We start from the raw sequence: 13,656 nt of genomic DNA, 5'->3' as shown, positions 1-13,656 counted from the left end.
AGCTGTGAAGTCGAAATAGCTGTATGTTAAATGTAGAACAACTTCCATGGTTTCGGTGTGCCTGTTAAGTGTCTTGGACGTCTCACGCAGAGGACGGAGAGACTTCGCACGGATTCTTGGGAGAACAGAGCCAGGCAGAAGGGCCATGGCAACTTGAGGTGACGTAGTGTGGAGCAACAGCGAAGCTATTATTCAGCCCACAGGCGCCGTTCGGTGTCTAGATGATAAACACAGCTTGGAAGACAAAAACAAAAGCAAAGTATGAGAGACTCTCCCAGTGGCCTTGTCAGAAAGGAAGTGCGCTAAAACAGAAATGCTTTCTGCCCTAAGTTGTTTTGCCTCACCATATCTTTTCTGTTGTGAAGATGCTGGCCTTGCCGCCCTGGTCTCCATGACCAAGGCCGCCTCCAGCTTCTCATTATTACAACAGGGCGGCTGGCGTTTTAGTCAGGCAAAACTACGAAAGTTAAAAGATGGAACCCAGATATCTCCAAACTGTCTAGGGGCTGTTTGTTTATTTATTTATTTATCATAGAAATACTGAACCCTGAATACATTAATAAGATAAAACCACATTGATCCTGAAACGCTGTCATATTCCCTACCTCATTTGCATGGAAAACCAATGTGGAAATGCTACTCTGAACACGGGACAAGGTGGCGAGTGGGTTGTGCAGAGACGTCTCCGTGTGACGGTGAACGGTGCGCCATCCGTGCGGAGTGGGCGAGTTTGAACCGAATCGGGAGGAAGCGGAGTTGAGCGGGCGTGGGAGACGGCATGGCGGGTGAAGGTGGTTCGATCAGACGCGGTCGAGGAGAGAGTGTCGTGCAGGTGTCGGCCCCTGTGCAGGTAGGGTGTTGGAGGTGATGATAACACACCATATGCTCTCTGGATCCAGGTCTGAGTGCAGGGAACCAGATGAATGGGCAAGTTTGTCTCAGACACGGCAGAACAAAAAGCACATATGGACCTATACAATTTTTTTTTGAATACTGTACATATTTTTCTGTACATTTTCTTATGTAAGTTTTGTTTCTGTGGTGAACCCCTGTGGTGAAGACTCATGTATAGATGTCATGGTGGTACCTGTGTAAGCCCAGGATATGTTTGAAGCCAGGTAGCATATTCTCTATGCTTCTCTGATGCTGTACTTTGCAGTACAAAAAGGCTTTGTATGCGCAATCTAAATAATCTGACACTGAAACACTGAATACCGTTGGTCTTAAGTGGATAGCAGACTATGTTATGCAGAAATATAGAGCTATCAACACAGACATATAGAGCTATCAACACAGAAATATAGAGCTATTGGCACAGAAATATAGAGCTGTCAACAAAAATATATAGAGCTATCAACACAAAAAGGTAGAGTGGTCAACACAGAAATATTGAGCTATTAGCACATAAATATTGAGCTATCAGCACAGAAATGTAGAGCTATCAACACAGAAATATAGAGCTATCGGCACAAAAATATTATCTTCCTCCTTCACATGTTTAAGTGGTAGGCCTAGTTAGTGTTGCAGGCACTTCCTTTAAAATTCTGCAGTGTAGTCCATCTTGAGAACAAAAACGTCCTTCATGCTTATTATGTGTCAAAGGGTAAGGGCTATTCAATTCAATTAGTCATCAGCAAAACAGTGGCTAGGATTATTCTCTGTCCTCTGCTCAAGTGTGATGATTTGTCTTTGTTTCAGATTAGTCCTGAAACCCTCTCCTCCTTAGGGAAGAGATCTGACGGCCTCTCAACTCACTGCACATTTGTGTAATAAGCCTCGATTCTCGTTTATTGGATTGAGAAGCAGCCCTTTCCCTCATTTTAAACAGCAGTAATGACCCATTGGAAGGACTTCGGCAGCGTTATGAGAATGTAAATGGAAAAAGAGTCCTCAGCAGTTTGCCTCTGTAATACATTAGTGACAGCTAGTTCAACAGAGGAGTCTGTTTCTCACTGGCACAGTTCCTCAGGTTCCTCGCCTGCTTCTCCAACCCCTTCAGCTCCTCCACCCCTTCAGCTTCAGCTCCTACTCCTCCGCTGAAGGTAACAACATAATGGATCTGAGATTGAAGACCATTCCTAGGAAAGTGGACTGAGAGGATGGAAATATGTCAGACATTTCAGGAACGAAGGGCTGATCACGTTGATTTCAGAGAGGAGTGATTCAAGTACAACGGAGAGATTAAGGCTCTTCAGACAACAACAGTACCATTTTTTGTTCAAGCCAAATGTCAGTTTTTTAAGCACTTTGTTGTTGTGTTGTGACTTCATGTGTCATTACAATGACCCTGCTGAATATCCGGCGGACTGAAGACTGGGATCTGGGCACGGTGAACTCTCAAGCCAGTGAAGTCTGGCAGTGAACCATAGCCAATGACATTTAGAGGAATGTTTGTGTCAGTCAGCTTTAGCTTGGGAGTATGTGGATGCAGTTCCAAATTAGTAAGTCAGACTGTAAAAGAGAGAAAATGAGAAAGTCATGTCATGAGCAGGAAATGAGGAATATTAGGTCAGAATGTTTTTTTGGATGATTCAAAATTTGCCACGTTGTCCTAGATCTCAGCCCCGTGGTTAATGTAGTAAGCAGCCATGTCATGCCATGAAACTCCCAGCTGATATTACCCTCCTCGATAAAACGCAGTAGTGACGCTCGCCATGAACCTGGAGTGAGGTTAAAGCCGGCCATCAGCCAACACATCACACTCACACAAACACTGCTCATTAGTATTAGAGAGAGAGATAGAGAGAGAGAGAGAGAGAGAGAGAGAGAGAGAGAGAGAGAGGGCACAATACAACATTTGCTCGGTATGTTCACATAAGAACACACTAGCTGTTTGATTTCCCCCTTGGGCTAATAGCAAAGCAATTATATTAAAAGCAGCAAGCAAAGCCATATTGCTGCATAGCATATTAATATTGTATGGCCCTAACTATTGTCATTTTCCCAAAGGGCATTTTAGCAGATTGTTTAAAAGACAATATGATATTTCAGAAAATCACTGGATTTGTTTATGACTGACACACATAATGAAGACCATTGTACACAAGGCAGAAGCAATAAAACTGAATATCAAGTTAAGACTTTTGTCCTGGACCACCAACAGTGCACCTACCAATCTAAAATCACTATGGTGTTGCAGGCATTGTGGATATTGTATTGAGATCATTTATACACAATTTCCAGACATAGAAACTTTCAGCATGTCCAATATGAATTTGATGTTTTCATCACAGTGCAATAAAAAATTTATAGAGATGTCTGAAGTGAATGACACAGTGTCATTCTGTGCTGGCAGGTTCAAGAATTGCCCTGTTGTGTATTGTAATTCTGTGATTGGCACTTTTTTGAGTAGTGTGCTCTCCAGAGGGAGACAGGAAGCGATATGATTCTGCAGAGATGCATATGGAAATTGATCACTGTCACTCTATATGTTTGAGACGTCACAATAAAAACATCACCTTGGTAACTCTTGTCTTTTGATTAGCTGTTATGCGTTTTATCTTAAAGTTTGTTATATTCTTATCAAATATATTGACATTAATTTCAAAATTTGATTGACAACTATTTAAGGGTATATACACTGCTCAAAAAAATAAAGGGAACACAAACAACACAATGTAACTTCAAGTCATCCACACTTCGTGTTCAGAAAGGAAGCAACACTGATTGTGAATCAATTTCATCTTCTCTTGTGCAAATGGAACAGACAACAGGTAGAAATGAGAGATTTTCAACTGATTTCAAAGATCTTTATTAATTGAGATCTAGGATGTGTTATTTTAGTGTTCCCTTTAATTTTTTTACATACATAACACACACACACACATATATATATATATATATATATATATATATATATATATATATATATATATATATATATATATATATATATATATATATACACACACATAACACACACACACACAAACACGTATGTGACCTTCTCTATATAAATATATAAATGTACTTCTCTTCTCTATTATAAAGTACAGTTGTGATCAAATTTATTCAACCCCCAATGCTGCGAAGGGTTTTATGGAATTCAGTGCACATTTGTAATTGTGTTCATAATGAAATCTTACAAGGACTTGTTAAAGAACTAAATGCAACTAAGATAGCATCAATTTTTTTTGTCATAAAGTATTAAATGGCCTTTTTGTGATTTCTTCATTGACACAATTATTCAACCCCTTTACGACTACCACTCCTAAGAACAGAGGTTCATTCCAGTGTTTTCCATCAGGTATTGAAAACATCTGTGGATGTCAACGAGCAGCAATCAAGCATGATAAGCACCAATTAGGCAGATTTAAAAGGACTGTGATACTCAGCTCCTTCTAGACATCTACTGGTGTGTTTCCAAGCATGGTGAAGGCAAGAGAATGGTCCCAGAAGACAAGAGAAGAGGTTATTGCTCTTCACAAGAATGGCAATGGATATAAAAAGATTGCGAAGTTGTTAAATATTCCAAGAGACACTATCGGAAGTATCATTCGCAAGTTCAAGTTAAAGGGCACAGTGGAAACGTTACCTGGTCGTGGCAGAAAGAAGATCCTGACCGCGACTGCTGTGCGCTACCTGAAGCGTAATGTGGAGAAAAATCCCCGCGTGACTGCTAAGGAACTGAAAAAAGACCTGTCAGATGTGGGCACTGAAGTTTCAGCTCAGACAATAAGGCGCGCACTGCATAACGAAGACCTCCATGCCAGAACGCCCAGACGCACCCCCTTGCTGACTCCAAAGAACAAGAAAAGTCGACTGCAGTATGCCAAAAGTCATGTGGACAAGCCACAAAGGTTTTGGAACAGTGTACTGTGGTCAGATGAAACTAAATTAGAACTGTTTGGGCCAATGGACCAGTGCTATGTTTGGAGGAGGAAGAACCAGGCTTATGAACAAAAGAACACCTTGTCTACTGTGAAGCACGGCAGGGGGTCAATTATGCTTTGGGGCTGTTTTGCTTCTAATGGTACAGGAAAGCTTCAACGTGTGCAGGGTACCATGAATTCCCTTCAGTACCAGGAGATCTTGGAGGAAAATGTGATGGAGTCAGTCACAAACCTGCGGCTTGGGAGACGTTGGACCTTCCAACAGGACAATGATCCGAAGCACACATCCAAGTCCACTAGAGCATGGTTGAACATGAAAGGCTGGAACATTCTAGAGTGGCCATCGCAATCACCAGACTTAAATCCAATTGAGAACCTCTGGTGGGACCTAAAGAAGGCAGTTGCAGTGCGCAAGCCTAAGAATGTGACTGAACTGGAGGCTTTTGCCCATGAAGAATGGGCTAAGATACCCATAGGTCGCTGCAAGACACTTGTGTCAAGCTATGCTTCACGCTTGAAAGCTGTCATAACTGGAAAAGGATGTTGTACTAAGTACTAAAAAATAATGTCACTAGGGGGTTGAATAAAACTGATAATGATGTGAGCACAGTAAAGACATTTGTGGTTATTCCATCATAAATATTATGTTATGTTTGTCTAATTTACAAGTGCCTCTTTGATATAATTGTAAATAAGATGACTGAAATGATCAAAATCAATGTCAAACTGGCCAAAACACTTTATTTCAGTGGGGGTTGAATAAATTTGATCACAACTGTATAACACAGAGTGCATAGTGTGCTTGTTTCAAACACACACATAATTTGGAAATGATGTTAGCCTATATATGAATTAATTTTCTAACACACACAGTTTTAGATGCAACCTCAGAACTTTTCTGTGTATGTGGGAGTCTTCAGGTCTGAAGGACCAGCATCAAAGGTGCCTGATGAAGTTGTAGAATGCCAAATGCTGTCAATGTCCAGGACAGTTGCTTTGATGAATCTCAAATAAATCATGGTCAATATTTGCTTACCACACCATTTACTTCACTGGTCTCGTGACTTCCTATTTTTTTATGTAGAAAAGGTAGGCTGAAAGGTTTCACCATGCAGAATTGATATGATTGCACTGAGCAGTTCCTGCAATTTGTACGGATGCCCAGACTTAATATTAACATTCTGAAAGCGTCTATCCAATTGTAAATAATCAGCAGACAGGAAGGAATGAACTTGGTCAGCAATTATGTTCAAACACAATGTTCAGACATTATTCAGTGGGTATCAAGGGCCATAACGTATTCCATGAAAACATTCTCCCCACTATCACACTGCCACTAGCGCCAGACTGGATGGCTCCAAGATCTCTGATCTGGTGCTGATGAAAGGATCAGATACTGAGCCTTCCATCAGCATGATACAAAAGGAACTTGGATTCATTTGACCAGGCAACTTTTCCCCACAGTGGGTCTGTTCAGTAATTCTCCTATTCCCGGCTGGACAAGGCTTTTCTTTTTCTTTGCTGACATCCTCAACACCCAACATGTCGCTCATTCAAGACCCAGCCTGACAGTTGGTGCTTCCTGAGACCATTCTGCACTCTAGTGTTGAGTTCTATTATGATTTGTCTGGTTGTGGCCCAGTTGTTCAGTCGCACCTCCTCCTGTCACCCCTCTGAACCACAACTGGTTTTCATTCACATTATATTTTAGCACTGCTAGATTTTAGTTTTTAACACCATTTTTGATAAATCCTTGAAAAAAGTTTGACAATGAGGATGGTTTTTATAGAGATTGTAGAACCGCTATGGCTAGTGACAACTTTCATATCACAGTGAGTGTCACTAGGGCAACAATTGTTACCCATTCCAAAGCTCATTTGAGCACTGTACGATGTTACATGATGCATGAAATGTAGGGTTTGTGTGCAAGGGTATTGCTGTGTGTGAGGGTATGACTGTGTGAGGGTATGACTGTGTGAGGGTATGACCGTGTGTGAGGGTATGACCGTGTGTGTCAGGGTATGACTGTGTGTGTGTCAGGGTATGACCGTGTGTGAGGGTATGATTGTGTGTGAGGGTATGACCGTGTGTGTCAGGGTATGACTGTGTGTGTGTCAGGGTATGACTGTCAGGGTATGACTCTGTGTCAGGGTAAGAGTGTGTGTGAGAGTATGAGTGTGTGTGAGGGTATGACTGTGTGTGAGGGTATGATTGTGTGTGAGGGTATGACCGTGTGTGTCAGGGTATGACTGTGTGTGTGTCAGGGTATGACTGTCAGGGTATGACTCTGTGTCAGGGTAAGAGTGTGTGTGAGAGTGTGAGTGTGTGTGAGGGTATGACTGTGTGTGAGGGTATGAGTGTGTGTCAGGGTATGACCGTGTGTAATCAACGGTCATTTCAGTGCATGCACATGTTGTAAACCCCTGCACCTCCACTCACTAGCTCCCTTTTTCTATTTTAGAGATGTACTAATGCCAAGGATCATTTGTCAGTCTCCCTCCACTCTGCCTCATTAATCACTGCTCAGTTTCTGACCACAGGCCTCTGCTGACAGGGTATTATGTGGGTGTCTCTGTGGGAGCGTTTCTGGATTCCTAACTACACTTTTCTGCTTGTTTGTCCTAATGACGAAAAAAAGGGTGGTGAACGTTTATTGCATGCAGAAACTAAAATATATTATACATAATAAAGCATAATGAACTATTGTTAAACATAATAAACAAAATATATTAAACATAATAAAACATAATTAACTATTGTTCTAATAATTTTTGTCATGCACAATAGACACCTGTCCCTGAACAATTAAGAAAAGTCCTACTCGTCAATAAGACACTAATGTTTGACAACTGTTCAGTTAAAGATAATCTAGTTGGTAAACTAATGTTTTACTAATGTAAGAAAAGTCAGGTATACAAACTGCTAATCTAATGATTATTTAAGAAAATGTGTTATTTAACACAGTAAATAATATTTTTTAAATAAAAGGAACTGAAGTTAAAAGTACACAGTGGAGGTGATAGACTTCATACAGTTTTTAACACTATACCCAGTACACTAACAACTGCTGCTCAAAGAGAAAAAAGACTCAAACTTTTTGGCACACATCACAGATAAATAAACAAATAAGACCGTGGCAGTAATGACCAGAGATATCTTTATCCATAACATCGGCGCTCACATCACTGCAGGGCAATATTCATATTTGTTACTACATTGCTCATTATAACAAATGATTCAAAACAAGTCTAACCATGGCAGGAAAGCATGTCTGCTTCAGCAAATAATAACACATGTTTTTAATTTGTAATGGGCATGAAACATAGGACTTCACTGTCAGCTCTGTCCACCCCCGTGTGTGTCTGTTTCTAGTCAGATGAACAGTGATCATTTCATGTTAGTTTGAAGAACTGTTCACGGGACTTCACCTCAGTCCAACCGCGTTTCCTCGCGCCTGCATGTAGCAGACCATTGCAGATCCAGCTGTGACAGTGACATAGCAGGTACGGTGGTGGGTGTAGCCGTGGGATGACTATCAGACACAGCAGTGTTGCTGGAGTTTTTACACATGTCAGTGTCACTGCTGGGTTGAGGCTGGTTGGCTATCCAAAAATATTAAATGCAAACTTGCAAACATGGCTAACACAACTTGTGAGCAGCAGACTGGCTGTAGAGACACACACACACACACACACACACACACACACACACACACACACTGATCTGATGTTAATCAGATGTTAATCAGTTGAAACGTATGTATGAAATTGCTGGCAGCTCCACCATAAGACTGAATTCGGTTTCTCTGTGTATTTACTCCACAAGAGAGAGCTGACGACATGGCGTACTAAGAGATATTTGTCACCTAATGAAATGCTCCACTTTCTAAAATAGTATTTCAGCTAAGAAAAGGAGGTTAAAAGAGGTTTAACTTTAAAAAGAGGTTTAACTTTTGACATGCCATGTCTGTTCAGCTCAAGCGGTTTTTTTTTGGGGGGGTGGCTAAAGGTTAAAGGTTAAATGTTAAATGTCTTTTTGCAATTCTCGATATTCATTGTTCGCATGACTCAGGAGCCGCGTGTCGTGTTTCCTGCACGTGTGCCACACGTAATTGTGACAGTGGGTCTCTCAGGCTCCCTGACGCATGTGTCTTAAGAAGCTGGAGGTGGAGTGACAGTGTTGATCCTGAGGAACTTAGTGGTTGTGGAATAATGGAGCTAAAGAGAGAACATTGAACATGGAGTCTCTGTACATCACTGTATGATCTTCATCACACCGGCTCTTTCTCACTACTTTGAGAGACTCTCTCATATGCTACAGCAGAGGTGGCACTGTTACATCCACCACCCACACTGACACACAAGTGAAACATTTTGTAACTATTTCATTGCTATTTTAGAATGAGCAGGACAGTTTGAAAAATGAGGGCTTAATTGGTCCCATCAGACATTTCCTCTACCATTTAGATTTGATTGAGCAGAACTGTCCTGTAATGGTGCATGATTTGTCTAGGGTGAGAAAGTGGAGGATCATTTTATTGCTAAAACAGAAATTTTGCAGAACAGTGTACTAATCCTTAGCCGTACTGGTGCTGGCCTGTGTTTAATCTTAATCCTTACCATATTTATTGTGCAAATCATCATGTTTAACATCGTCTTTAACGTTGAAGTATACACACCTCCACTGTACAGGTACACGTGTGTACGCTCACTCCAACATGTACTGGCATTAGTACCTCCACATTAGCCATAGTTAATTTTTCGCTTTCCTTCATACATCCCAGTGTTACCATTTCAGGACAGCTTGACGCCAAGCCAGCTATACGATATCACTGCAGGTTCCTCGCAGCTCGGTTGGCTCAGACAGAAAAGGAGGAGATGGAAGACAGACCCGCTGTCACTCCACTCGCAGTCAAAGTTATGTAAACAAAATGGGAGTGGGATTGGAGGGATGCCTCACACAGCTATCAAATCATGTCAGTCAAGCAGCAAAATATAGGGTTGACTCATTGAGGCACTTCTCTCATGGACTCGGGGCCTGCTGAGGCTATGTTTAGCCAATCCTGGCAGTGTTAGCCCTTTGGTGGTGGAATCAGGCCTCAAACAGTGGGTAGCGTTTCTTGGCGCAGACTCCTTTAAAAATTAGTTGGCTATTTATTGAATATTATCACATTAAATATTGAAACCCTCAAATCAAGCTGTAGAATTGAAATGATTCTGACAATGTTCCATGATAAAACTGTCACAGCAAGTGCTGTATAAAAAATATAAATATCAAAAGTCAATGCAGGCACCACTGTAGAAATGCTAGCCAGCTAATTGTGGGAAGTCTAGGTATGGGGGCTTTTGCTAAAACTCTCTGGAATGGCTGCAGATTACAGTAGCTGGTGGAGAGCCAGTGTTTCCTGTGTTTCATCATTTCAGCGCATGTTGAGTACGCACATGTTGAGTACGCACACGTTGAGTATGCACATGTTGAGTACGCACATGTTGAGTATGCACATGTTGAGTACGCACATGTTGAGTACGCACATGATGAGTACGCACATGTTGAGTACGCACATGTTGAGTTCGCACATGTGGAGTTCGCACATGTGGAGTACGCACATGTGGAGTACGCACATGTGGAGTACGCACATGTTGAGTATGCTCATGTGGAGTACACACATGTCAAGTACGCACATGTCGAGTATGCACATGTCGAGTATGCACATGTCGAGTATGCACATGTCGAGTATGCACATGTCGAGTATGCACATGTTGAGTATGCACATGTCGAGTATGCACATGTCGAGTATGCACATGTCGAGTACGCACATGTTGAGTACGCACATGTTGAGTACGCACATGTTAAGTACGCACATGTCGAGTACGCACATGTCGAGTACGCACATGTCAAGTATGCACATGTCGAGTATGCACATGTCGAGTATGCACATGTTGAGTATGCACATGTCGAGTATGCACATGTCGAGTATGCACATGTTGAGTACGCACATGTTGAGTATGCACATGTCGAGTACGCACATGTTGAGTACGCACATGTTGAGTACGCACATGTTGAGTATGCACGCTTGGATGACGAGCATCCCGCAGGTCTGTTTCACTGCACATATTGCACACATGAACTCAGACTTTTCTTCTCCCATGGCCCCCAGTAGGACCATAATCAAGTGCTGCTATGTAAGATCCTACACATCGAATGAAATGTTCCAGTGAGATATAACAGTTTAGATGGCATTATAACGGAATAACATCTGTTTGAAGTGCAAAGTACAGCAGTGAGAACGCAGCCTCTTAATTCAGAGAGGTGAAGATACCATCGTCATTATACCTATATCTCTTTGCTCTAATGAAGTGTCAAGCGCATATGTCTGTGTGATATATCTACGGTTCCTGAACAGTTCTTGCTGTTGTGTGTTGCAGTGCCTGCGCGGATCGTGAACATCTCCTCAGACGTGGCGGTGAACGAGGGGAGCAACACCAGTCTGATGTGTCTGGCCGTGGGACGACCCGAGCCCAGCGTTGTGTGGAAATACCGCTCAGCCAGGGGTGAGCCACCACCCATTCTTGCTGTGATGCCTTCTGTGTTTGATCTAATTGTTTTAAATGTCAACAATCACAGCAAACCCGGCGAGCTGACATTACTAATGACTGATGGTGAACATGGGCTTCTTGATGAATTATTGATGCTGAGGCCTCGTGTATTTCCCATGGTTACTAAAGCCTGACCCGGCTCTCTGAGACATGAGGAGAATGCTCTCCTAGAAGCCTGGTATGTGCTGGATTAGTATGAGGTGTTGCAAATGTTTTTTACCTCAGTTTTCCTCATTTGCAAAGTGTAGTTTGTTTCATTTATTTGTCAGATAACTGACAATAATAATTCAAAACTAGGACCTGACAGCATTACTCTTCTGCCGGCTCTTGCTGATGTGGGTTTTGTTTATACATTAAGACAATGTCCAATAACATTTGTAGTGAGTGTGAACCTACAGAATTTCTGTAGAAGAGTGCTGAGAGACTGCGATAGAGCAGCTTTCTACCTCTGCTTTCTAGTAAAGCCACTATTATCATCCCATATCATATTCATATCTGTGTGCTTTATTAAACTTCCCGGCAATGTGCATCACTTTTCATTTAGCAGTTATTGCTAAAAGCAGGGCTGGCCGTGCAATGGTGAGTGGAGCCGTCTGTACGGAGCGTTCCCCACCAATATACGTGTGTGCTGGCCGCCGTCTTTTAATGCCAGCAGCTGCACTGAGTTGGCCTGTTATCTGGGCTGACATTTCTCCCAGAGTCCTAATGAAAGAAATAAGATGTGAGGGATGTTTTTGTGTCTTTGTGACGACTTTCTCAGTCGGTATAGGAATGTTTTTTTTTTCAGGAGTGACATTTATCAGGTACCTCTAGCCCAACCTCCGTTCTTAAACATTTTTATGATTTTTCATAATATTTGTCTCTTTGAATCAGGAAAATCTTGAAGACAAATTGAGGTGGTTTTGTAGTGTGGATTTCTGAACTAAGAAGCAGTTGTTGGTCGTTCACTGTGACAGTGGCACAAAATGGTGCTGGTGGGTCCATCAGAACACAAACCCAACCAAGGCCAGCTCGTGGTGGCGGGTTAGCAGCAGACACAATGGCAAAGATTTCCTACATATGATAAGTCTAGACAACTGGCAACTTGAGACCTGGGAAATCTTAAAAGGAAAAAAAAAGCCAAGCCTGCACTGTTTTGATGAAATATTTACACGGATATTTGTCTAACCCTGGAATCATCTGGAGCATGGAGAATTACTCTGCGATGTTTAAAATGGGTCAGTCTGCACTGCTGGGTTGAGGACTACAGTCAGTTTAAATTTACAATGTATCACTCAGCAATTTGAAGGCAAAAATAATCTGCAGATACCAAACAGGATTCTGGTCAGACAGGGTTTCACTGGAAAAAAAAAAAAAAAAGTTGTTTGAAAGCTGTTTTCAGTTTTCTGATGAGTGTATTTATGTTTCTCTTGTGCATCATTCAGAAGGCTGTAGATTGAAGGTTGCTTTTGTGAGGTGTTCAAGCCTGCTCGTTTGGGTTTGGAAGGTTTTGATTGACAGCTGAATGGTAGTTTGGTCTGACACGGTGGGCTGGTAACAGCTTTCCTGTTTGAACCCAGACTGTTATTCTCCCAGAAAGCATTGCAATGCCATTTGCTCAGGTGGAGCTGTCAGTGAGAACAATGGTACCTGCAACCACTTTCTGGAAGATGATGAACTCTGTGTGTGTGTGTGTGTGTGTGTGTGTGTGTGTGTGTGTGTGTGTGCGTGTGTGTGTGTGTGTGTGTGTGTGTTTGAGTGTGTGTGCGCGTGTGTGTGCTCACATGCACATATGTTGATGTATTAGTATGTGCGTGAGTGTGTGTGTATGTGTTTGTGTATGAATATACAATATGTATTATTGTCCTTGTCTGTTCATTCACCAATACTGAATACCATAACAGTAATTGAATTAGACAGATCCATGGTCGCTGAAATTTGCCTCATAAAAGTGTTGTTTTCAAGTGTGCAGCTGTCGCTGTTTTCCTGCCGTTCCTTCTTCCCGAGCACATGGTACCAGGCTGGATGTCCCCTGTAGTTGACACTGTACGTTTGGCGCCGTAGAAAGACTGGGGTGGGTTCCCTGGTGCTCCTCTTTCTCACAGACATGTCTTCCATGAGCGGGAGCATTCGGCTCGGGTGGCTTTAGATGTGTAGGCTGGCATAAACCCACACACAATCTCCCACCCAGAATGCTCCGTGCTGTAGGAGAACTCTTAATACTGTAATTCTGAATGTACACCCATACT

The 13,656-nt window shown here is 42.1% G+C and overlaps 1 protein-coding gene across 2 annotated transcripts in view; it reads left to right on the top strand.

Annotated features, from left to right (window-relative positions):
- Positions 1–13,656, top strand: part of opcml (opioid binding protein/cell adhesion molecule-like) — a 122,101-nt gene that overhangs the window by 86,963 nt on the left and 21,482 nt on the right. For both annotated transcript variants that reach the window (XM_077020453.1, XM_077020452.1), the window contains one exon: positions 11,258–11,383. In XM_077020453.1, coding sequence (XP_076876568.1) covers positions 11,258–11,383 — 126 coding nt within the window. The remainder of the gene's footprint in view (positions 1–11,257; positions 11,384–13,656) is intronic.

This window comes from Brachyhypopomus gauderio, chromosome 10, assembly GCF_052324685.1.
Source record: "Brachyhypopomus gauderio isolate BG-103 chromosome 10, BGAUD_0.2, whole genome shotgun sequence".
Lineage (NCBI taxonomy): Eukaryota > Metazoa > Chordata > Actinopteri > Gymnotiformes > Hypopomidae > Brachyhypopomus > Brachyhypopomus gauderio.
Note: the sequence above shows the minus strand (reverse complement) of the source record. Positions and strands in the feature narration are given on the sequence as shown.